We start from the raw sequence: 26982 nt of genomic DNA on the forward strand, positions 1-26982 counted from the left end.
AGTAGCATTGCCAGGCACTAACCTTGTGGCAACAATACTACACAGTAGCATCAGGAAAAAAACATGTGGCCGTGGTACTACGCAGTAACACCAGTTACTGCACGGTCATTTCATACTTGCTTATGCATAAGCAAGTACGAAATGACTGTGTGGTAACAACTGTGAGTCTGTGACTTGTGTGGATGTGGCCAGTGACAGCATCAGTCATTTCAGCTGTGTTTAGTCATGCAATTTTAGCACTGCCATAAATTACTAGTCAACCACAAATTTCAAATTTAATTAAAAATGTAAAATTGCAAAACAGAAAAAGGAGTCGAATCCCTGCATTGTGATTCCCATCCTTGATTATTTTGATCTTTCTGAGCCATGTGCACTATTCTCTGCCACGTGACTGGGGTGGGTAAAATGATAGAACATAGGGAGAGTGAATGAAACTCCACTACAGCCTGCCAACCCAGTAAATCTAGTCGTATCTCAAAAGCCATTCATTCTTTCATCTATTATGACTTTCATTCTTTCATCTATTATGACTGTAAAAAAGAGACCTATTATAAGATGATAAAGAACAGGAGATGACACATGTGGCACAGTTCGAACAAGCTGGCAAAGACTGATAAGATTTGAGGTGAATAGATAAACTGCAGGGAGATGGGGCAATCAATGTAGACACCACCTGAGTAAAGGCATTGTGAAATGAACATAGGAGTTCACCTTGTTTGAACCCCACATACACAAAAAGGTGAAATATGAAAAATATTAGTCTACAATTAGGCAAATTTAGATAACATAGGGTATGGTACCTACCTGCAGTGACTGCATTTGAATATGGAAGAAAAGGCACTGGAATAGTAATCACGTCTACCTGTTGAAGCCTATTCTTATATAGTACCAATGCATACAGTAGGATGAATGAAAAATGGGGGAAAATAGGACTGCCTGTGAAACCATAATTCTGAGTTTGCCTCTATTGAAGAATACCCAGTATAAAGGTAACAAGTGAAAGACGCATCTCTTTTTGCAGGAATGTAAGGATGAAAAGAACCTGCTGTGGTCAACTGTATTATATAATCCCTTTAAAATGCTTGTTTCAAAGTAGTTGAGGTGTTCCAAAGCCTCACTCTTTCCCTTGTTAGAAACCTTCTAAATTCTTGTCTAAATTTTATGTATGGCAAGCTTATGTCATTTTTTTTGATGTGCCAGCATCATTAAATAGCTCTTCTCTCTGAGAAGCGTATATGTGGAAAGTGGTTGTGTCGTCCTTCAGTCTTCATTTTGCTAGACTAAACAAGCCACTGTCTCTCTTGATCTCTTCTTATTAAGCACACTTCCCATTCCTCTCATCATCCCAATAGCTCTTCTCTGCACCTGATCCACTTTAAGTATGCCTTTCATGAACATGGGTGATGAGAAATGCATGTAGTATTCCAAATTAAATCCCATAAGTGCACTGTACAATGGCATTTATTTTTACCCATCTCTACTACAGAAAATACCACAACTTTCTGGTAGTGTTAATGGCTGTCTTTATCAAGCTGTTTTGTAACCCAAGGTACAATCTCAAGGTAGTCAGTAGTCAGGAAAAAATGACAGATCACTGTCACACAATCAGTCTAATGTTCACATTCAGTCCTACACTGATGGTTATTGGGAAATGTAATTTCAATATGAAGCATTTGCATCAGTGAGATGAGCAATAAAAAAGATCGTGCATGATCAATGCCTTTAATTGTCCTGAACCCTCCATATACTTGGTGGCACTACAGTCATGAAATAATGATGGGAATAAGAGCTGTAAAATTCTGGGTATAACTATTGAAAGGTTTTGTATATGACTTTTGTGTAAAACACTGGAAGTAAATGAAAGTATACAACAAAATCACTTGCCAGAGAAGAGTGGGATTTATAAAATACTTCACTGTTCATCTGTGGATTGACTGTCAGAATAAAAATCTTCCATTTTTGAGTTGACTTATTTTTGAGTTTCTTCTCAAAAAGTGGAAAAATTAACTGGAAATTAGTCTAAGCTGCACAGCATGCCAACATCTCAAAAAGGTGACTCTGGTCATGCTGTATCATATATAAGAGAATAATAAAGTTGTGCAAGTTGAGAGGGAGAAATCAATATTTATATTCGCTTGATTGAATAGCAGTAGGACCCTCTGTACTCTACAATTTCAAGGATTTGGAATTTATCATCAAAATCTATCATGGTAAGATTGATGCCCCAAAGTGTCTCAATTTCCATTATTTTTAATAGTTGACTTTTGAGACTTATAAGAAAAGCATCTACCAAGTGTGCATTTCGTCATAATCACATATTCCCTGGGCAAATGTAATACTAAAATGAACTGTTTAGATGCTGTTTGGTACTGATTGGGCACATGTATACATGCAGCTGATGTGCACAAATTAATTGTAGAGCAATTTGCTCTGCAGTTTTGTGCTTCTGGGCCATGGGGAGGCCTTCTGGGTCACAAGGTGCCTCAGCACAGGGGCTGTGTGCCAGCTGCACTGAGGCACCCTGTGCCACAGCCAAGCAGTGCAGTGTTTCCACATATGCTACTGTGCACAAAAAAATCCTCAGCAGGAGGAATGCAAGTCCTACCCTGCTGTGAAGTATATTAGTTTCATTCACCCTAACAGAGGTGCAAGTGTAGATGCCAAAACGTTTACTGCAGAGTTAATTAATCAACTGCGCAGTAAACCTCATGTAGATGTGCCCATTGTGTCGCTTGTTTTCTTATTTAATTGTCCACTTTACAAACAAATCTGCCACAAAATTTTCAGATTTTTATAAAAGACTAGTGAAGAATTATGGGACCAGGTCAAATAACTTCGGCAGCTTATCTTGCCAGATGTCTTTCTGAGTGGAGACTGCAATTATTTCTTTCATTCTGCTGGTACAAAACAATTGCTTTGAGGAAGCATGATAAAATGTATTATAAAAGACTATAATAGAGCAAGCTTAATGTGGAAATTGAAGTGCTGGCTTTGGAATGTAGCATAGAGTTTGGGCAGCTAACTAGTTATCAGGGCCGTGTGAAACAGGCCCTAGTCAATTCAGATTTGGCCCGAATCAGGGACAGTGATTCAATTCATTGATTCGGATCACTCTCCCAGATTTGATTCAGCCAAATCCAAATTGGAAGATTCGATGCTGATTTGGAGAATCAGCAATTCAGACAGACACAGCTTTAAAAATTTTTTTTTACATATCTTGAGGTAGTAGGCATGGCTCATGATCATTGTGATGCTAGGGTGGATGGAACATCCCACAGGAGCACGGTGGAGCTCGGCAGCAAACCCATAGTACAAACCTGGAAGTACTTCCAGTCCACTTCTGGGTCCACCAGGGAGTGCCCTCTGTGATTCTATGAGATGCTCCATGCACCCCAGCATCACAGCATTCATGAGGTCCTGCTACATAGAGGTATGTAGAATAAATATTTAAAGCTGTCTTGATGTCTGAGTCACCAAATCTTTCCAAATCTCTCTGATTCAATTTGGAGAGATTAAAGGGTCTTCTAATTCAACTCGGATTCAGAGATTCGGCCACCAAATCGAGCTGAATCTCTGCCGAATTGAATCAGGGACTGAAGCTTCACACCGCCCTAGTTGTTATGCATATGTCAAGTTGTCACGTTTCTTGAACCTTCAGCACAACATCCACTTATCTGAAAATGTGAGACCAGTGAGCTTACAGATATGTGGCTTGTGTTTATGAAGGTCAAAAAGAAAAATAAACTTAGGGTGCAGACAGAAATGCAGCTTCCCGCTGTAACTGAGAATGCTTTGCAGGAAGCGTTCTGAGTTACAACGATACCCTGGACCAAACAGAAGTTCACTGTTGGTTCCAGGGGGGAGAGAAATCTAGCTGCAGGCTACAAACCTGCAGCTGGATTCCTCTAGCAATGGCCCCTCCTGTCTTGCAGCCTGTCCCTGTTTCAGAATGGGAGGAGGGAGAGCGAGAAGAGGGAGCTTGTTTTAGGGGTTCCCCAGCCAGCACTGGAGGAGGTAGTGGGTGAATTGGAACCCTCTCACCTCAGGGTGGGGGGGCTCAAATATACCCACCCCATCCTCCAGTGGGGGCTGAAAAAATCCCAACCTGAACTGCCTCTGCTCTGTTTCCCCCTCCCATTCTGAAAACAGTGACAGGCTAGAAGGCAGCACAAGCAGAAGTTACAGAAGATACTCTGTTTTGAAACATCTTAATCTGACCCCTCTGCACTTGTGTCACGTCTATAGACTGCTTTCTGTGGCTAGATTCGGCAAAGAGTGTCACTTCTGTCCATGCTCAGACATACAAACTTTTTAAATTTCAGCCAGGACAGAGAGCTATACCTGGAGCAGCACGTCATATAAGTTTCAGTTTTTTAAAATCATGAATTGTGAATACCTACAAGCCGATCTAACAGAACAAACCTTTTTATTCTTGTTATTCTGATTGCAGCTTTTTCACTCTTAGAAGGAATTCGGAAAATATACAGTTCTGTCCACACAATGCCAGTGATAAGAGTTTTGCTTCATTAACATGTATCACTATCACTTCAGCATTCTGGTAACAGATCTTCAACAGATGTTAATTCTAATAGCTCTACTGGCTTCACTGAGCTTTGACAATTTACAGCAACTTGTCCTCAAGAAATACTGAGTTGGAGGTCTGTGCCCTCTCCTAGTGCTGCTAACCTGTTTCATTGTATGTAGCATCACAGTGGTATTTAAGCAGACTGGGTGGTTTAGTACTCATTTATCCCTTCTTCTTAAGAACTCTGATTTCCTTATTTATTTTTTAGGTAAAAAAGGCTCCCAATTTTCAAGAAGCATGTGGTTTTGTCTTATCTATTTAAGATTTGATTTATTGGCCTGCAGGAACTTCAAAGGGACATAGAAAAACACAGCACTGGAGTTGCATCCGTTCTCAACCTGTGTGAGGTGCTCCTCCATGACTGTGATGCTTGTGCCACAGAAACAGAGTGCGACTCCATCCAGCAGGCCACACGGAACCTGGACAGAAGGTGGAGAAACATCTGTGCAATGTCAATGGAAAGGCGACTTAAGTAAGTGAAAACCATGTGGAAAATAAGAGATAGCACTGACTATTCCAGTTTGGAAAGAAACTATGTGGTTTCTCCTCCATTCTGTTAGATGCATACAACAGCAAAATGGGGGATATATGGCTAAGGAGCAATAACGGGGAAAAAAGGTTTAGTGTTTATAGTGGACTGCAAATTGAATACAAGTCAACAATATTGGAGGAGATGCAGAAAGGAAATGTTACTCTGGGATGTATTAATATAAATGTTGTATGCAGAGCATAAGAGGTCTACTGGCCCTGGTGGGGCTTTACATGGAGTATAATATACAGTTTTTAGAAGCATGCTTGAAGAAGGTTAGAAAGAAATTGGGATTCCAGAAAAGAACAAGAATAAAAAAGGTTTGATAAAACTTGATATACAATTGAGTGTTGAAACAACTGGGTTTATCTAGGAAAGGGAAGACTTGGAGGGTACAAGGGCTGAGGGGAGAGGCATTTTTTCATATTTATGAAGACAAGAGTGATGCATTGTTTTTTGTGTCCATCAAGAGTAGGACAGGAAGAAATTGATGTGATTTGTGGGAAGGGAGATTTAAGTTGCATAGTTGGAAAAACTTTCTTACTAGAAAGAGAGCTAAGCACTGAAACAAGCAAGTTTGGGGGATTGTGCAATCTCTTAAAACAGTTTGGATAACATATGTCTGCAGTATTTTAAGCCAAGGGTGTCAAACATATGGCCTGTAAGCCAGGTCCAGCCTTCAGAGCCCCATAATCTGGCCCCATTGACCCACATGATGTGCCGGACTGGCCCTGCGCTGCATGTGACACTCACCTAGACAGTGTCCTGGGCTGTACCACCTGTGGTGCTTGCTTGGGCTCATAGGCACCAGTCCCAGGCTCCACCACCCATGGTGCTCACTAGGACCAGCGTCCCGGACAAACCCAACCAGGTGTCACATACTCTGGATCAGGCATTTAGATGGTAGCTCCATGGGCCTTATCTGGCCTGTGGACCAGCTCTACAACAACCATCCAGTCCACAGGTCCAGATGAGTTTGATACATCTGTTCTAAAGTATGTTGAACCTTCATAAGAACAGAGGTGAGGTCCCTCCCAGCTCTCTTTTTCTGCAATTCCTGGGGAATTTAAAAACAGATAACCTCCCTACTTTGATCTTATATTAGGTTATGCACAAATATACCTTTATATTTGTACAGAAGCACGTTGAATCAATGAGGTTGTGTCTAATTCCAGAGGTCTGCCATTTCAACTTAATGGCTCAGTTACATGTATAACAGAATTGTCTTTTAATTGAAGTGGATGCCATTTGAACTCCCATTTTATTTTTCACCAGTGTATAATAAAAACAAAATATTGTCAAAACAGAATGTTGTGTGCACTTCAGGGTAATATAGGGTGGGATATACTTAATGATTTTTCTAATGTTTCTTTTTAAAGAGCACCAATATATTTCATCTTTTTAGATGACTTTCCCTTATAAATTTTACAGTTCCCCTTGCAACTTCTTGGTTCCTATAGGAATGACTTGATTCTTTATTGTAATTTAATGAAAAATTTCTGGTCTCTAGGCTATTGGTGTAGGTGTAATTAGCATACATAGAGCTACATTTCTGAAGCTGTCAAATAACCTAGCCAGATTTTTAGAAATGCTCATTGGGCACATCTTCTTGAGCACACATGTGCAATTTATAGTGCCTCAAAGCCATTTGTGGCACCGCACATGGAGCATGTGCACCCATGCACCATGCTGCTAATTTGCAGCATGGCAGGGTTTTTTGACACCAGGAAATCCTTGAGTCAAAAAAAAGCTGCCCCCAGAAAAAAAGTAGTGGCACATGTGGCAGCAGCATGTGCTGCTGCCAGAGACTGGAGTCTGGCTGGCTAGAACTACACTCTGGGTGCCAGCCAGGCTCCAAATGGTCAGCTTGGCACTGCTGCTGCCCCAGGAGGCCCCCCAGGATCCCAAGTCCCTTTTGCCATGTGCAGGGGTACGCATGCAGGGGCGTGACCAGGGATAAATAGCAGTGGCACAAATATGTTCCACTAAAAAAAGAAGTGCCACTGTTATTTGTTCTGTGGAAAATGCATGCCCCTGCATGTGCATGGTCATAGGGATGCATCCATTGGGTGCATTTACACAGTAACTTAACTGCACAGTAGATTAATTTGCTGCTGTGTAAAGCATCACACTCTACACAGTTGATGCTATTAGATTGCAGCAAAGTAATTTTCACCGCTGTAAGATAGTACTGTTGGGAACAGTGCTAACTTATGGCAGCAAAAATAGCTGTTCCTAAACGCACATGTAAATACTGACCCAGGTGCAAATTGCACCCAGTCAGCCCAGGCGGCAGGGGGACAGACCCCTGCCTTTCACCTAGCCACAAAGCTTAGCTCTTTGGGCACTCTTGGCCAGTGTGTTGTGTTGCCTGAAGCCACAATCCAGACCCCAGAGCTGACCCCCTTGGCCTGCTGCCAGACCAGGGCTGCTCTGCTCCAGTTCAAACTGCTGTGGTCCCAGGCACAGATGTAGACATTGTGCCCAGGAGTAGTTCACTCTGGTGTGAACTGCACCAGAGTTTATCACGACACACCAATTGAACATGTAGATGTACCCATTGGGTGCTTTCCCACAAGCAGGAACATGCATTCTTCAGGGGCAGATAGAAATGGCACATATTGTGCCTCTGCTGGTTGTCCCCAGGGAATGCCCCCCACATGCACACTCTGGCAAACAGCAAGTTGCCCCAGGTGGGGTAGAGGTGGCTGAGGTCAGCACCTGGGGTCTGGGTGCATTACCAGGGGTTCTGGGAGCCTCCTGGGGCTCCAACAGCAGCAATCCAGGTTCACGGAGCCTGGCCAACAGCCAAAGAAAGGCTCTGGCTGGCTAGGCTCCAATTATGGGTAGCACATGCTGCCACCAAGTACACTGTCCTGCTTTTTTTTGGCATGTGCTTTTCTGACACCGGGATCTCCCAGTGCCAAAAAACCCTGCCACGCTGCAAATTAGCAGCACAACAAATGCCTGCATGTGTGGCGCGTGCAGTTTGCAGTGCCTCAGATGGCTCATGGGGCACACCCATTGTGTTCTTTTATGCCAGCTCCACGTTTGTGGAGCACGCGCACACACACATACACACCCCCTTCTGCCTTATTCCAGTGCAAGCTGGATTCAGACAGCTATTTATGTGATCCATTTATCAACTCTCCTGTCAAGTTTTGGTTAAGAGCCAGTTATTGTTTGATACAATGCTGATTCCCTTTTGTAGCTGATGATCAAGTAGAGTAATGCAAGGCAAATGACCTCCAATCTAAACATGCCCTAATTTTTCCATTTTTCTTTGCAGAATTGAAGAGACATGGCGGTTGTGGCAGAAGTTCTTGGATGATTATTCTCGATTTGAAGACTGGCTAAAAATTTCTGAGAGGACAGCTGCCTTCCCCAGCTCCTCTGGTGTGTTGTATACAGTTGCTAAGGAAGAGCTAAAGAAATTTGAGGTAACTTACGATGCTTGAAATTTAATATCTGCAGATCCCATTACAGCAGCCAGCTGTTTCTTCTCCTTTCAGAACATAAGTTGTTCAACAGAGATGCTGTATTAATACAGCAGAGTTGATGATTTTGCAGCTGTTCCCACTAACAATTTTAATAATAAAAAAAGGTATATTAGCAAGAAAATTTTAAAGAGGCCTATTGGGCTTCTATTACTTGCCAGTGCATGCTTGTTTCCTGCAGCTCACTGTCCAGTGTCTTATCCACTGTCATTTTTTAAATATCCCCAATCAACAGGCTTTCAGTTATTTCCCTTGGAAGAAAATAGTTCTGTAGCTTAATAAATCTCACTGCCAAGAAACCTTTCCTGCTATTCACTTTGTATCTTTTCCCTGTTCCTTAAATTCATCCCATTACCTCTTCTTCTGTGAGTGGACAGATGTAACGTTTGAGAAATTTCAGGCTATAACATTGGAATTACTTAACAAAATGAAGCATTTCACCCATGGAAAGACATATTGCCCCGGTCTGCCTTTCAGTTGAAATCCTTCAGAATCTCTCCAGCCAGGGGGCATGACGAGGGGCTGCAAACTCTGCTTTCCCCATAGGGAAGGGGAGTGGAGCACACTGTCATTGGTCCATCTCCCAGGGGCTTTTGGCTCCACTCCCTTCCTACCCCCATCCTCCAGGTACATTTTTGTTTTTGAACATTTTTGTGCCACCTGTATGCTCAGCTTTTGAAACATTTCAAAGGTGTTTCAAAATTGCTTAAAACATTTCAAATGTCCTTTGTGTCCACACCCTATAATGACCTGTAGACTACCATCCTAAACTCCTCTTTATTTAAAGCCAGATATTTGTAGATTTACCACCTTTCCTCTTTAGAGCCTAATCTTTTGAACACTTCTAATTTACAAATAATTTATACGCAAGTAGTCCCTGATTTCTGAATAATTGTTGCTATATTGTCTTCTACGTTCTTTTCGTCTTTAGTGTGCAGTATTGATATAATCAGAAGTCCACCGATCTGTGTCAATGACATAAACCAAAGTGTGTGCTAAAGCACTCACAAGATTGAGGCCTTTGTTGGTGCTTTTAGTTAAGCACTGCCCATCAGTGGTAACATAACTACAATGAGACAAGCATAATGTGAAGTAAATAGAACTTTTGGGGACTATTCAGGTGATTAGTCACAGTTAATGGTCTCCTGCTTAATTATAAGGGAAATATTATAGATAAGAAAAAAGAAATTAATTATGAAAAGAATAAATCTGGGCCATTATTTCGGCAGTCCAAGAAGTCAAATGCTATTAAGTAATCAAACCCTCTTAAAGTATAAATATTTTTTTAAAAATGCAAAGATTTTTATTCATGGCTTGCTTTGCTGTGGGGGAAATGGCCTAATTTAAAGCTCAAGCTTCTGGAATGGCTTTAGCCAGGCTCAGATTTTATTACCTATGGGAACTATCATCAGGGTTCATTACTAAAACACACATAGACCTTTTTATTGTAGTGAAGCAAAAAGCTACTATATAATATTAATGTTAAGGGAGATACTCTTTGGAAAAATGTATATTCTGTTTCAGACCTTCTTCCCATTCATTTCATCATCCCTCTATTCGGTAACCAGGGCTTAAATAACACATGTAATGAGTTACTGTATATGAGAGAGTACCATGCATATCTCGGCTATCTCTAATCTTCACAGCTGACCTGTCTGTACCTGAAGTCTGTCTGCATGTACCCTTTCTCACCTTTTTTGCACCAACTTTCCCCTTCTGCCCCACACATGCTGTACTCTCAGGCAGATCAGTAGACTTCTGATTATATAAATAGTACAGAGTACAGGCAAGAAGAATGCAAGAGGAGAATATAGCAACAGTTGTCCAGAAAATAGTTCAGTTTCTTGTCTAGTTCTTGTTTTGAATTGTCACAGTTGCAAACAGCTTCTATAACTATCATAAGGTAGAGATGTAAATCCTAAAATAGTGTTCCTACTATTCACATGTAGTGGGGTCCTCCTGGATCATAAATGTGAAAGTGAATTTCTCTTGATTGTATCAGAACTAATTTTGATCTAATTTTATTCTCCTGTTCACGCCATCGATTAGATATAAATTCTATGAGAGCAGTAACAAAACACATTAGAATATTTTCAGTCCTGCTGTGTATTACACAAGATTATTGTGGACTCCGTTGCACAAAGTCACACTGCAGTCCAGTATTTCGCTGCTGCTCGATTACAGAGAGAAAAATGAACAAATGAATTATTGTAAGACTGAACTGAAGAACACCCACACCTGTTCTTTTGCTGGACACGACTTTATAACAGGTGAAAGAGCAACTGTAAAATTACACAGTTGTAGATTAATGTTCTTAAATCCTCAGAGATGATAGAAGACATACAGTTAGATTTAAACACCTCCAATAAAAGAATCAGCTTGTCTTTTATGTTTTGCTCTTTGACTGACCTTGCCACTTGCACTTTACTCCAGTAGCGGAACTGCTTATTTTTTAATTTAATTGGCATCTAAACTTAGGGACGAGGGGGCGTGTCACAGTAGTGACAAGGCCCATTTAATACTGCTGTTGTTTCAACCCAGCTCCTTTACCTTTGTCTAGGGCTTTCTTGGACACAAATGCTTTTTTCAGGTTGAAATAAGTGAGCACTCCTTCAGGTGTTTGTATCAAGGACCATAGCATATAAAGAGTATTTGTCTTCCAGTGTTCTCATGTCTCTTCCTCTAGTATTCCTTATTGCCAGGGATTCTTTGCTACCTACAGATGTGCAAAATGCAGATTTGTAAAACTAGGCACGTGGGAGCAAAAACCAATTAATTGTCTAAACATCCTTAAGAGATATGGGTTAAAGATGTAACACACTTTCAGCCAGATCCAAATAGTTTCATAGTTTCTAGGGTCGGAAGGGACCTGAGTAGATCATCTAGTCCGACCCCCTGCCATGGCAGGAAAGAGTACTGGGGTCAAACGACCCCAGCAAAGTGTACATCTAGCCTCCTCTAAAGACCCACAGGGTAGAAGCCAGCACCACTTCTCTTGGAAGTTGGTTCCAGATCCTACAAAAATCATTTGTATAAGCACTGAAACAGGGCCTCACTGTCTGATCTCTGCTAAAATTACAAAAAATGATCAATATTGACTCTTCTCCAGCAGTCCCAAAGCCATTTGAGCATCTCCATTTTGGATGGAAAAGGTTCTTGGACATTTACACAGCTTTTGAGCATGCTCCAAAAGTGGTCCAGTGGTTCTGGGAAGTATCTCAACTCCATCAAAAACCCTGATCTGTGATTCACAAGACACTTACTTGGTTGACACCAACAGCATCAAGTTCAGTACAGAACTATAGTCACTCTGGACCATTGGTGGTGGGCCCACCTTTAGTGCAATAGTCTAGCAATCAAATCATTCATGCAGGAAAGGATGCAGGCCCTCATCCATGTGAGGAAACTCAATCCTTTATTTTGCCACTTTCTGAGAGAGAGAGAACCCTAACCACTAGGTAGTGCACTAAACTGGTGAGGTTATCCTCCTGTTGTAGCTGAGACACTAAACAACCACAATTCCATGATTCATGGGGCCAGAATGAAAAGCAACAGGATGACTGGCTGTAGCTGTCTGATGAGGACACCCCATAGAAGGGGGAAACTTGGGTTCTAGTCCCCATTTCTAGACCTATTTATGTATTTTACAGTTAAACAGCTATTGGTTAAAAGAATAGAGATAACACTGGCAGTAATCACTGGTCAACTGAATTCAGTGGTCCTATCAGTTAAGCATCTTCCTTGTAGATGCACTTGGATGCAAAGATGTTGAAAATGCCTAATGTTTCCCACTGAGTCAGGTGTTTAAGGTTCAGGGCTACAGTTCAGACTCTGGCACTTCCTATTGGCTTACCTGTAAGTGCCTAGGCAATCTGGATTGTCCTTTTTGATAGGGAAAACTTTTTTCATTGATTGACTATCGGGCACATTGGTGACTTAACCTTGTCTGATCTCCCTGCTAAGGGCGAGGTGCCTAATTTATAGTCATTACTATGCCTTAAGTGGAAGCATCTACAAAACTATTTGATCCATCCCTTAGTCATTTTTTTTCTATTCACAAAATACCAACCAATGAAACCTTGCTTTTAAGAAACTATTAATCCATAATCCAGCATTTTTAACATATTTCTACCTTTGGATGAATCTCAGCCTGCTTTCTCTGACTGGCTTTGAGAGTTTGTTTGGTTTTTTATTCACATAGTTTATTTGACAGCCTAAGTTGCATTAGTGTTTCTGCTCTTGCATTGGTTGACTGAAGTTTTTCTGACTGAAAGGAGGATTTGAACATGTGGAAGAAGCATTTGCTCAAATATAGGATTTTATAAATACTGACAAAATGTTCTTTCTATGAGTACTTGTGCAAATAAATATGTGCACACCTGTATATGGAAGGTAAAAAATGCCTTGAATGCCATTCCAGTGAATGTATAGTTATTATTCGCACTATTGACAAATTCATCTTTTGGCATCTATCCTGTGTTATTACTATAGACATTCATTGAGGTTAGAGAAATTCTGTGAAACCAAAGGAATTTTGGCTTTCTTGTCTATAGAAAAATGGTGAGCTTTTTTGTTTTGTTTTTCTTTCCCCACGGCAAACTCGAAGTTTAGTTCACGTCAATATAACTTGAAACCCTCTAACTGTTTAAGGCACTTTTGAACTATTCCACAGTTCACATATTCCCACAGTTTACACACTCCCTGCTCTCAAAGAAGCAGGCTTAAGAATTGTTAGAAAGGGCATAACCTCATTCATGGGATAAAATTGCACTGTCTGTCATTCTGACAGGAGGATTCGAATGCATTCCAACTTGTGGATTTGTAACGCAGTGTTTCTTGTAGCTCTTTCTAGTCTAAAAGCCCTAATCCTTCAGTTAGAATATGTTCCACCAAACATTTTCACCAATGTTGGAGTTCGTGGGGTTCTGCAAATGGGCAGCCCAGCCCGCACACCACCAAATTGCCCTTTTGAGAGTAAACTGTCTAGTTTTGACTGACTATCCAGGAAAGTTGGTGGCTTAACCTTGACAATTGACCTCCCTCAATGGCAGTCCTAAGACCAAGAACAAACTACGGCACTATTTGCATTTAATAGTTTCAGGGCCTGAGTGTCTGATGGTATGTTTTGGTGTTAGGCCTTCCAGAGACAGGTACATGAAAGTCTGACTCAATTGGAGCTGATTAACAAACAGTACCGCCGTCTGGCCCGAGAGAATCGCACTGACTCTGCTTGCAGCCTCAAGCAGATGGTCTATGAAGGGAACCAGCGATGGGACAACTTACAAAGGCGAGTCGCTTCCATCTTGCGTAGGCTAAAGGTATGTCTCTATTTCAGGGTGTTTTTTCAGCACTGCCCTGTATTCACGGAGTATATTGTAAACTTCTAAGATCAGAAACTCACACAGTTTTTTCTGTCTGGGTTTTACATCTTGTTTTTCTGCAGGCAGAATTTTCATGGGTTCTCTTTCTAATGTGGTGAAGTGAGAGCTTGCAGGAGGTGAACCTAGATAGTTTGCTCTTTCTGGGAAGAGAAGAATGAGAATGTTTGCTTGCATCTGAACTTTTGTAGCTTTACTAGTCGCAGCCAAAAGCATGAGATGGGAACTTGAAAGACTCTGGAGGGGGTGGGAGAAGAGAACAGATTCATTTTCACTTAAACTATAAGGATAGTATACATGAAAGCTAGATAATTTGGCAGCCTAAGTTTCCCCTCCCCTTTTCTGTTTTTTCAGCATTTTATTGGCCAGCGTGAGGAATTTGAGACAGCCCGTGACAATATTCTGGTCTGGCTAACGGAGATGGACCTGCAGCTTACCAATATTGAACACTTCTCAGAGTGTGATGTCCAAGCAAAGATAAAGCAGCTCAAGGTAGGAGAGAGAAAATGGTCTGTCATCAAAACTAAATTAGCGGAAGAGGAGAGTGTAAGAAATGGCCCCTGGGAAGTATTTTCCATGCAATTAAAGCCTTGTACTTGTAGGACAGTCCCCAGCACTGGCATTTCAGACAGGATCACTGGATGCTGTGAGCCTCCCAAAGGTGCTTTCCTTGCAGTGGAATAGAGAGGAAATGCCATGTGCCTGTCTGGCCACCTTAGTTAAATACAGATTTTCAAAAAGTATAGATGATCACCTGCAAGTCTTGAGGTTTCTAGAAACATAGGATTGGAAGGGGCCTTGTGGGCCATCAAGTCCTGCCCTTTGAGTTCAAGGACAATCATTAATCCAAAGAATCCCTCAGTTGTTACTTCAGACTCTCACCCACAAATACAAGGAATGATATCCAGAACACCAAGATGAGCATATACTGTGCCACAGGTAAAAACAGGGGAGATAGGGTCCCTGCCAATTCCATGTCACAAAATGGGGAAGTGGTTAGTTAATATATATGCTCAGATTATATATGATGTTTCATGGCTCAGTGAAATCATTTCTAATGCCTAAACCTCTGGGTTATCATCAAGGGCGTAATGGCTGCCCTGTTTGTAAATAGTTTGTATACTACCAACATGTGAATTGCTTGCTGAGAGCAATGAGACATCTGCAGTGTTTATAGCACTATAGAAAACAATATGTTAGTATGTTAGTTTTAGAAACTGCATCCATTCTAACCATTTTATTGATATATACTTTTGTATACTTGTAAATGTGGCTTGTTTGAAAAACAGTTCTTTCCAAATCTGGCATGATCCAAAACTAGATAATCCATTGACTCCTATTTTTGGTAGTTCATTTGACAGTTTAGTTGTGGAGTACTAAATGTCACCACCAGTTTTTGCTTTCTCTGAATGCCTCTCTAAGGGGGTCTATATATGTGCAAGGTGGTTGCTCCAGTACTCTGTAATGACAGTACGTTGGAGTAGACTCGATTAATCAAGTCTTTTGGAGCGTGGTATATACTGCTTTCCAGCAGACTCCAGAGTCACATGTATCAGTGTCCCTGCACTGAAAAATCATTCAAGCTTTAGTTAAAGTGACCCTGCCACAGTTTTTCACTGCAGAAACACTAATACACATGACACTCCAGGCACATTCATTAGTGTGAGTCTTGGAGCTGTACTAATTAAAATTGCACCCCCCCCCCGCCACTTCCTGGAGCATGTCTATAAATGCCCTAGACATTCAGGTCAAGGCATGATAAGATCTGATGCTGGATCCACATGATCATGCCTCCTGCCGTGCCACGCATGCCATGGCAGGAGTTGTGATTGTGGGATCCAGCATCAGATCCAATTACACCTTATTGCTGATGCTGGGGAAGCCCAGGATTACAATTCCAGGCTCCCTGTGCACTGGCAAGTAGTGGGCTCCCACAACTGCAAGCCTTGCAGCTGATGAAGCTGGCAGCTCGGGCAATGAATGGTACATCCCTGTGGCTGGGAGCCTTGTCAGCTGATGGTGCTCTCAGCCACAGGGAAGCATCTGGCCATACATTTAATTAATAGCATGATAAGAAAGAACCACAAAGTTATTACATATTTTTTGTGGAATAACAATGTGGCTTATTCCTTGTTTTATCATGCCATTAATTGATTGAATGCGTAACTGGATCACAATTTAAGATGTGATAAACTGGTTAACCATTCCTTAAGTGTAACGTGTAAATGGGACATGAAAGATGTGTAGTCATCCCTGGTTGTGTTTGGTCTGCAAACCATCCTAGTTGTAAAGCTTTCCAAGACTTAGCTTTTTCAATCACTTAAAAGCAACATAAATCAGTTGTAATAACAAGAAATCATGGACTCTTATACTGCACAGGCTTTCCAGCAGGAGATCTCGCTGAACAACAATAAAATCGAGCAGATAATTGGCCAGGGTGAGCAGCTGATAGAGAAATGTGAGCCCATAGATGCAGCTGTCATTGACGAGGAACTAGATGAGCTGTGGCGTTATTGTCAAGAAGTCTTTGGTCGTGTGGAGCGCTACCACAAGAAACTGATCCGCCTGCCTGTGTGTAACCTTTTTTTTAACTTACTTAGGATTTGTTGTTAATTTATAGGTGCAATGGTGATGACTGTCTGTCTGTCTGTCTGTCTGTCTATAAATAGTAAAAAGAACTTGTGCAATCTTGCAAAAATATCCCATCATCTTCATTTGTTGTAACTGTGATAACTTCATCTCTCTAGTTTTTGTTTCATGATAGGTTACATCTTGTTTAGCGTACAAGCTCTTTAGACTTAACGTGTCTTGCTTTTGTAAGCCAGCATGCACATCTGTGCATTGTTAACAAATGTTTCCTGAATATTTCAGAAATAAAAAGTGCTAGTGCAGTACTAGGGATATAAATTCTTTCTACCCTCTGTAGTCAATTCCATGGCTGATCAAAGTTATTGAATTCCTTGGGGAGGTCAGGAAGCAAACATTTACCTCCTGTACGGCAGGTGAAAATTCAAGTCCCCAAAAGTGAACATGCAGCCAGGAAGTCAAGGAGGTTTTCAAAGCCTGTCTTGAAAGCTCTTCTGAAGGAAAGCAAAAGAGGTGGTTTCAGAACTTGAAAGAACAAATGACAGCAATAATCAAGCTAAATCTCCTTGATACATTTTATAATTTGTTTCCAAAATACTGCACTAGTTTTGCTTCCTTTGTAAAGATAATATCTGGAATAAGTTTGGAGACAGTTACCAGACATGAGACTATACAGATGAGCATTAAAGATTTCAGTTGAATTTAATCTTAGCCTTCTTACTCATTTTATCCTTTTATTTTATATGCATTAAAAAAAAATTGGCATCCTGTCAGCTTGAATGTTACCCAGTGACATTTTTATCTCATTGACCTAGGAGGAAAGGACATTGTTTGAATTAATAGGCTTTGTGCTGGTGCTTCCTTCTAGCTAACAGACGATGAACATGACCTCTCTGACAGAGAAGTGGATCTGGATGAATCAGCAGATCTCTCTGACATACACTGGCATGACAAATCTGCAGACAGTGTTCTCTCCCCTCACCCCTCTTCCAACCTTTCGCTGTCGCTTGCCCAGCCTGTGAGAAGTGAGAGGTCAGGGCGGGATACTCCTGCTAGTGTAGACTCCATCCCCTTGGAATGGGATCATGATTATGACCTCAGTAGGGACTTGGAGACAGCTGTTTCAAGGGCACTACACTCTGAGGAAGAAGAAGGACAAGACGACAAAGATTTCTATCTTGGAGGAGCAGCTAGTATAACAGGTATGACTGCTCAGCTTGTCACCCTCCCTCTTTCATGTGCGTGCATGCTTTCTCTCTCTCGGCCTTTCTCTTCTCTGTCTCAGGAAAGGGAAACAAACATTACATGTAGGATAACTCAACCAGAGAGCTCTTAAGCATATGGAAAATCATTTTAAGGAGCCCTTGGAGATCTTGAACACATGTCCTAGAGTGATGCCTCTGACACTTCTGCACTTCTGGATGACTGCAGCTTAAAATTTTACAGGGGAGTAGTTGATGCGTGACCAAGAGGGAACTGGCTGTCTCAGTGCCTCCACTGTCTGCCAGATATAACTGTCATCTGCAGCATTAATAGCTAAAACTTCTTTGACTTAAAGAAATGGGATTGGATGAAAGCAAGTAGCATGAGACAAAGGGAAGAGAAAATTTCAAGGAAACATATCCACACCCTGGGCCAGATCATAAAATCCTTAAGTGGATTTTTACTCAACCCTTATTCAGGCAAGGCTCTCACATTGACATCATTGGGAGCTTTGCCTGAATTAGGACTTTAGAATTTGGCCTTTTATGAGAATAACAAGCTTGATTGTGCGCGACTGCATAATAAATACTAATAATGAGTCAAAATGTCAGTGTAGGTGAAGCCTGTAAATATGTCCTGTTTGTTGTTAGGGAGGTCTAAATGAAGGATTTTTTTCCTGATGCCTGAGTGTTGCTGCCTTGTGCTTTTCAGTTTTCTGTCAACATTTAAAAATGGGTTTGATTTTTTTTTTCTTTTGGGATTCTAATGGTCTTTTCACTAGGCATGCTGTGATTCAGTTTTATATTCTGTTTGCCCTAAAGGAGCATGTCAATTAAACTAGAACTGATGATCTTCACTTTCCAGGAAAATGGGTTTCCTACTAGAGGGAGACTGAAGCACATTTGCTGAGCTATCCATTCAGATTATGCTTTTATTTTTGCAGATGTAGAGATCCCTGAAAGCCCTGAGGCGTATGTAAAACTTACTGAAAATGCACTCAGAAATATTTCTGGTAGGCATAAAAAAGGCCTGACTACAGCTAGGCCAAATATTTTATTCCACACCTTTAACAATTTCCTCTTCTCGTAGCACATTTTCTGTATCTCTCACAACTCATAAGGTAGTTTTTTTTCTCACATGCTACCACAAGCTTGTTAATGCAGAATTCCTTGCTTTACTTACCACACTTAAAGGTATTGTTGGGTGCATGGGTGAAACAGGAGTGGAAAGTGTTTTAGTTCAGTTTCTGGCTAACCAAACCTGATTAGAAGTACTCTGCTCAAATTGGTAGGACCTGCTTGGAGTTTGGAGGCTATTATAAAAGAAAGATTTAAAGTAAGAAATTCTTTTAACAGGATCCTGAGCCTTGCTTTTCCTCTGTTTCTGTGGAGATGGATGCAGAGGTGGAAAGGAATGAGAACCGAATTTAAAAAGCCCAGTTCATTGTCTACATCTTTATATCTTGCATAACTATACCAACCAACTTTTTACTTTGTTATAAGTTGTGTGTTAGCAGTTGTTCCTCACCATTAGAAGCAGAAACAGTGATTCCTTGCCAAGCAGCTTTTTAATAATGCGAGGGTGAAGATTTTATTAGGTCACGTGTTTGCCCTTTTTACAAGATTTATCATGGGGACAGCTCTCACTTTTTACATCCTACTGACAGAATCTTGGAGAGGTTATGTGCATGTCCAGATACGTTCACTCATGAGCTCTCTTGACTCAGTCTTCACTACAGACTTGAAAGTACTTGTGCTCCCATGAAAGTATGAAAATGAGGCCAAATCCCTAGGTCACGGTTGGTGATAAAACAGCTATGTTTCACTGTTTCCTTTTTTGCAAATAAGTGTTCCAAAAAAAAAAAATTAGACAACACTAGGAAAAGAAACTTTATAGGGCACATCAGGAAGTGTAGGAAAAGATGTATGGTTGCCCTTCCTGTACTGCTTCCAAAGTTTTCAGATGCCCAGAGATATTAATCAGTTACCTCCACTGAGAGACATGGTAGGACAGCCATATGTTTCCAGCTAGACAGAAGTGGGGGAAAGGCACACAAGTGTTTGGATGTTTGTCTGTGTAACTAAACTAAAGGAAATCAGACACACTGCAAAGGTGAAATGATCTCTGGGAAGTTTGTGTTGTTTAAAAAACATTAAGTAATGGCATGGTGTCTAATTCTAGCAGCTTCACTTGGCAGGCACATACTGCTTTTCCCCTTTGTAGTAGAATAGAAATAGGATTCTTGATGCAAACTAGTATTCCACTCAGTCCATGGCAGTCTTCTAGATCTGAAAAAGCATAATGTCACAAAACTAAAGTATGAGGACATCATAAAATCCTGCCAAGACTTTAGTCTTTCAGTTGGATCAAGAATTATTTTGGGGAAAGACTCTTTAGAACAGGTTGCCAACCTATATGCAAATATGAAAGCTTTGATTAATATCCTCATGAGGAGTGCAGTCATCAATACAGTCATCTGTCCTCTGGAAAGCTGCTAACACACTAGCATGTAATTAGTTATCATTTTGCTTTGTCATTTCTCAACACATGTGCCACTGCAGTCACCTTTTCCATGCTGTTTAACTTGATTAGTGCATCCCTTATATGTTTCCTTGAACCAAAGCAAAGATTTTGAACAATGTCAAAGTCATAGTCATTACTTCCATGTATTTTGCTGTAGGAGGGCCAGGTGCCTTGGAAACGCATCTCCGTCAGCTGGACAAGGCCTTAGATACCAGCCGTTTCCAAATACAGCAAACAGAAAACATCATCCGCAGCAAAACACCCACAGGGCCAGAGCTAGATTCAAGTTATAAAGGCTACGTGAGTATCATAAATATCTCACCTATTGAAAGCACAGGTATCGAAAATATTACTTTTGCCGTAGAACAAATAACTGTAAGTTAGCTATAACTGCCTATCAGCTGCACTTCCTCGTATACGCAGATTGCCAATGCTATATAAAGTTAAGTTGTCTGTGAGTTTAAATACCCAAATATGACCCTGCAAAAGGGGCTAGCAACCTACAGGCTGCAGACCAAATCTGGCCTATAGAGCATTTTGATCCAGTCCACAGGCCTGATGCCTGGAGGCAGTGGGCTTCGGCAGCAGTCACTTTTTCCCATGTTGACATGGAGAAAAACGGAGGCAGTGGCAGGTCCTAGCACCCTTCCACCCACCACTGAGCTGAGCTGGGTTAATCTTGCCTGCAGCCTTAGAAGGTTGCCAACCACTGCGCTAGAATTGACTGTCCAGTTAGATTTGTGCAGATGTCATTGTATTTTCTCACATATTCATTTATTCCTGTAAAGATGATTCTTTAAAAAAAAAAAAACCACTTCAAGTTTAAGAACAGATTTTTATAGACTAAGCTGTAGTATTTTGTTTTGCTGATGGGTTACAAATATGTATCATGTAACTTAATTTGCATATGAATTATTAATAAAACAACACTTATTATGAGTAGTTCAATTACAATATTCAAGTTTTATTCAAACTTTCCCATTCCAGTTTGAATGGAAAAGATCTGATGCTTAAATGCATCATAACATTTCCATTCTATATGTACATAATTTGCAGATCATTAAAACTATAGAATTCCTCCCATTCTTTTCAGGTTGAGACCTATCTTCAGAAGTTTTATAGAAATTGCTTTGTAATCAGCCATTTAACTCATGAGTTATTTCTGCATGGCATAGCTTAATATGTGTTTTTTTTTTAACAGACAAAGCTTCTAGGTGAGTGCAGTGGGAGCATTGACTCAGTAAAAAGGCTTGGTTACAAGCTGAAAGAAGAAGAGGAGAAGCTCTCTGGATTTATTGATCTGAACAGCACAGAAACGCAAACAGCTGGTACGTACTGTATAGTCCTTCCATAGAAAGCAAAGGAGTAACAGTTAATGGCCACCTATACGCATGCTCAGGGTAGTGGGTAGGGGGATGTTTTAAGTAAAGTGGTTCCCAGACATCCACCTTAATTAAAATGGCTCACTGTCACATGTATTAAGCCCCTACATATTTTAAAATGGCTGCTGGGTGCTTTATCTAAAGCTCATTCAGTAAGGTTTAGATAAAGCATCCCCGTGGACATTTTAAAATGCATGGAGGCTTAATAAACATGACAGCGAGACAGAGCTGGAGCATTCTAGGTAGAACACACAACAGACTCGATTCATCTTCTCTTTGAGAAGATCATCAAGGAGCACATTTGTGATGGGCCGGCATCAGAAATGATGCTCAGGGGCAATCAGCATGGATTTATTAGGGGGAGATCATGTCAGACCAACCTGATTGCCTTCTACGATCAGGTCACAAAGGCCATGGATGCAGGTGTCGCGGTGGATGTAGTCTTTCTGGACTTCAGCAAGGCCTTTGACACCGTCTCTCACCCCATCCTAGTTAAAAAACTAGGCGACTGTGGCATAGATGCCTACACAGTCAGATGGATTGCAGATTGGCTGAGGGGTCGCACTCAGAGGGTGGTGGTGGATGGGTCATATTCGACCTGGGGGGAGGTGGGTAGCGGAGTCCCCCAGGGCTCGGTCCTGGGGCCTGCGCTGTTCAATTTCTTCATCAGCGATCTGGATGATGGGGTGGAAAGTAACCTGTTTAAATTCGCTGATGACACCAAAATTTGGGGGGAGGTGAGCACGCTAGCAGGGAGTGAGAGATTGCAGAGGGATCTGGATAGGTTACAGGGGTGGGCTAACAGGAACAGGATGCGTTTCAATACGGACAAGTGCAGGGTGCTGCACTTGGGCAGTAGGAACCAGCAGCACACTTACACAATGGGGAACTCCCTACTTGAGAGCACGGAGGCAGAAAGAGATCTTGGAGTCATTATTGACTCCAAGATGAACATGGGCCGACAATGCGAGGTCATGGTTGGCAGGGCTAACCGGACCTTGTCGTGCATCCACAGGTGCATCTCGAGTAGAGCCAAGGAGGTGATCCTCCCCCTCTACGCGACGCTGGTCAGGCCACAGCTGGAGTATTGTGTCCAGTTCTGTGCGCCCCATTTCAAGAGGGATGTGGACAACATGGAGAGGGTCCAGAGGAGGGCCACCCGCATGATCCGGGGACAACAGGGCAGACCCTACAGTGAGAGACTGCGGGACCTGAACCTATTCAGCCTCCACAAGAGAAGGCTGAGGGGGGACCTGGTGACTGTCTATAGACTCACTAGGGGGGACCAGAAGGGTTTGGGGGAGACGCTGTTTCCCCTAGCGCCCGCTGGCATAACAAGGAGTAATGGGCACAAGCTGATGGAGAGGAGGTATAGATTGGACATCCGCAAAAACTACTTCACGGTTAGGGCGGCTAGGAGCTGGAACCAACTTCCAAGGGAAGTGGTGCTGGCCCCTACCCTGGGGGTCTTTAAGAAGAGGCTGGATGCCTACCTGGCTGGACTCATTTGAGTCCCGTTTCTCTTTTTGGGGTTTTTTGTTGTTCTCCCGCCCTGGCGGGGGGTCGGGCTAGAAGATCTACTAGGTCCCTTCCGACCCTTAATCTATGAATCTATGAATCAAGTCTGCTCCAATGCATTCCAATTAAAATGCAAACGAGCATATGTGCCGTGTTCAGTTTGAATGTATACCTGGTATTATCCAGTGAAATGGTAGTTACGGTAGTTCATATTTACTAAGCTTGTGTGCACGCTTCTATCTCCATGTGTGTAAAAGGATGATTGTCTGTGTTTTCATGTATAATTAAATCTTTATATAATATCCATTTATACATGAAAAGGCATAATTACCCAGATATACATCTCATACACATTCTTACATATTTGGTGGCTGCTTATATTATGATCTATAATATTACATGCAAAAGTTAGATATCAGAATAACTATCTGAAAATACAACAGTCCTTACTTATTCATGGTAATTATGCATGCAAATGTAGCTGGATCCTTTTCTTTTTAGGTTAACACATAGTACATAGGGTTCCTAAATATTTACTAGCATAAAGTCATAGAATTTAGAGATTAAAAAAATCTTAGATCACCTGGTCCACTCTCCAGATTATTTACTTTTGTCATATGAAACTTGATTCTCAGGATTTTTTAAGTTAATTTGGGATATGTTAATATTTTGTTCAGGCTACCCATTTTCTGTAAATGTTGATGTAGCTAAATATTGCTTTAAATCATTTTACTGTAGCTCAGTTACATTTCTCTGTTTCTGCAGGTGTGATTGATCGATGGGAATTGATCCAGGCTCAAGCTCTAAGCAAAGAACTAAGAATGAAGCAAAATCTGCAGCAATGGCAGCAGTTTAACTCTGACCTGAACAACATTTGGGCTTGGTTGGGAGAGACAGAAGAAGACCTAGAGAAGCTCCGTTGTCTGAATCTCAGCACAGACCTACAAACCATTGAGCTCCGAATTAAAAAATTAAAAGTAGGTTTTATCTCTGTTTTCAGTCAATTGCACTGTAAATAAGTTGCAGTACACCTTATCAATTCAGCCACATTTCACAGATGGAGTCCTTATCCCCACCAGTCCTGCAAAGCAGAATTTAGCTAATGAGTTAAATGAGAAAGTGACTTTAGAAATCATATTAAATTAAGATCTGTTCTAGTACACCATATGGTAAAACACTGCTACTTTTAAAAAAAACAAATGTTTACTTTTTCCTGGCAGTTATTACCTTGCTCTTGCTGTTGGCATTTTGTTCTCCAGGGGGCTGTGACTTTTGATGCTTTATACTATAAAACCAGGTCACATTACAGGGTCCAGTCTCTCATGCCCTTGGCTCAAATGATATGGAAGCAAAATATAAAAGGAACAAGTTCCACTCCTTGAGTGTAATGTTTTGCAGGGAGAGAATGCTTCCTACAGTGCCGAATCTAATTGCTTTAGAAGCATTAATGGACTTTAGGTAGAAACTGATAGAGCTGTACTCAGTTATATGAAGGTTACTGTGACATAGGACTTTATGAGGAAAAAGCTATAAAATAAGAGAAGAGGATCTTATCCTATTTCACTCAGGGAAGACCCTCATATCATACAGACCCTGGAATCATACAGTTAGGGCTTATTTTGCTAGTTTCAACGTAACCAAATCAAAGTGCTTTTATACGGTTCATGTTTCCACAAATCAGAAGGATAACATATTTACGTTCTCTTTGCATGCTGCTTTTTCCTTCAACAGAAGTACATCTTTTAACATAGGATGAGTATGGGTAACAGACTCAAGTTGATACTTGTGAAAAAAACACCCCATAATTTGCAATGAACCACAAGGCAGAGGCAAAAGCCTTTTTGGGAACTTCTCAGTGACTGCCCCACATTTTGTTTAGCTTCCCAGACTTTGTATAAATAGGCTATGTGGTTTTTGCCAGGCCCTTTCTGACATTTGAAGTATGAGCCAGATTTTCTGATGTTTAAAATTGCATCATGACTAAAGGCATTTCAGTCATTAAAATTTTAATTGACTTTGTTCTAATTTCATGTACAATAAAACTTAAAGTATGCTAAAGAGCGAGCATTTGCAAAGTTACCACACAATGACCACGGATGTCTGCTGCTCCAAGTAAAGAGGGAAATGGCATCCTAAGTTACCCTTGTGTGGTAACTGACAGCAAACCCATTACTTTTTAATATTGATGGTTAAAGGAGGTGGTTCTTGATGTCTGTGTCATACTTCCTGTGTCTTGAATTTTGGGTACTGTTTTCCTTTTATTTTCCTATCATCCAGGAACTGCAGAAAGCAGTTGACAACCGCAAAGCTATCATCCTTTCCATCAACCTGTGCAGCTCAGAATTCATTCAGGCTGACACAGAAGAGAGCAAGAAGCTGCAGGCGCGCTTGTCCCAGATGAACATGCGTTGGGACCGTGTATGCAGTATGATAGAAGAATGGCGCTGTTCACTGCAGGGTGCCCTGATGCAGTGTCAGGTCTGTACTGTCATGTGTGAGATCATTCTCTTGTTGATATTACGCTGAGCTTTGGAGCTGCTAAGGTTCGCTTAAATTGATCTTCTTCTTCCTGCACCTGCTCCATCTTGCATCCTCACCAGCTAATATTAGGGTATAAATAGATGAGACAATAGTATCAATATCGTAGGATACTTATATAAGCTGCTATTATGCAACTGTTACGTACACCTGATTCTGCAGTGAGAATAATGACACCTGAATGATGCTGGATTTTTGTGACCTCTCTAAAGACTCACCTTTCTACTGTAGGATTTCCATGAAATGAGCCATGGCTTGTTGCTTTGGTTGGAGAACATTGACAGAAGAAAAAATGAGATCTTGCCAATTAATCCAAACCAGGATTCAGACACACTGCAGGATCATCACAGACTACTAATGGTAGGGTTGTAAACACCTACTATGTTTAAAGGTTGACAAAAGTTGCCAAGCAGAAAGATGGTATTTCTGGAGGTTAGTAATTAATCTGTTATGTGTGCTGGACTATCAGAAAGTCTGGGGCTGGCATAACTATCGGCAGAGTACTTGGTCCTGGCAGTAGTGCAGTTCACGGGTAAAAAAAAAAAAAAGGGTTTCAATATGAAAACCATCAAGGCTACTGTCTAATTATCCTGCTGGTGGGTTGGGGTGGGGGTTATGTGTGTGCATGTCCCAGAGAGAGGGGGAGAGAGAGGTTTTGGAAAATCTCTTCTTAATGAGAACTTATTGAAATAGACAGGAATGGTGAGAGATTATACTGTTTACAGTTTAATTACAGGAAAGAAAAATGATGTGCATTTATCACTTTACTTCATTAGAAAAGTACTTTCTTTTGTTACAACTTGCAAGGATTTTAGGGCTATGGCTACTTTGTTTTAGTACTTCTACTGCAATGATTTTGGAAGCTTAAGTGATGCCTGCATGCTCTTGTTTTTTCACTTTTTGTAAGTTCTAACATTCTGCTTCACATATTGCACAATATTTAAGTAGAAAACTCTGATACTTTGCTGTTGTAATAGCAAATTAGACGTGAGCTGCTAGAGTCTCAGTTGAAAGTTGCATCACTGCAAGACATGTCCTGTCAACTACTGGTCCATGCTGAAGGCAGGGACTGCCTGGAAGCCAAAGAAAAGGTGCATGTCATTGGAAACAGGCTCAAGCTTCTCCTGAAGGAGGTCACTCGTCACATCAAGGACTTAGAGAAAATACTAGATGTTTCAAGCAGTCAACTGGTAACTATTTTTACTACTTGTCATTCATCCAGAGCTACTTCCCTAATTGATCT

At 41.2% G+C, this 26982-nt stretch overlaps 1 protein-coding gene across 4 annotated transcripts in view; it reads left to right on the forward strand.

The window, feature by feature from the left end:
- The window catches only part of SYNE1 (spectrin repeat containing nuclear envelope protein 1), a 631505-nt gene that overhangs the window by 591984 nt on the left and 12539 nt on the right, over positions 1–26982 (forward strand). For all 4 annotated transcript variants that reach the window (XM_019526891.1, XM_019526894.1, XM_019526892.1 and 1 more), the window contains 13 exons: positions 4870–5057; positions 8404–8554; positions 13747–13929; positions 14344–14481; positions 16369–16560; positions 17444–17777; positions 18722–18790; positions 20459–20601; positions 21503–21629; positions 23967–24178; positions 25479–25679; positions 25971–26099; positions 26717–26929. In XM_019526891.1, the coding sequence (XP_019382436.1) occupies positions 4870–5057; positions 8404–8554; positions 13747–13929; positions 14344–14481; positions 16369–16560; positions 17444–17777; positions 18722–18790; positions 20459–20601; positions 21503–21629; positions 23967–24178; positions 25479–25679; positions 25971–26099; positions 26717–26929 (2280 nt within the window). The remainder of the gene's footprint in view (positions 1–4869; positions 5058–8403; positions 8555–13746; positions 13930–14343; positions 14482–16368; positions 16561–17443; positions 17778–18721; positions 18791–20458; positions 20602–21502; positions 21630–23966; positions 24179–25478; positions 25680–25970; positions 26100–26716; positions 26930–26982) is intronic.

Source organism: Gavialis gangeticus, unplaced genomic scaffold, assembly GCF_001723915.1.
Source record: "Gavialis gangeticus isolate Ggan-Ray unplaced genomic scaffold, GavGan_comp1, whole genome shotgun sequence".
Taxonomy (NCBI): domain Eukaryota; kingdom Metazoa; phylum Chordata; order Crocodylia; family Gavialidae; genus Gavialis; species Gavialis gangeticus.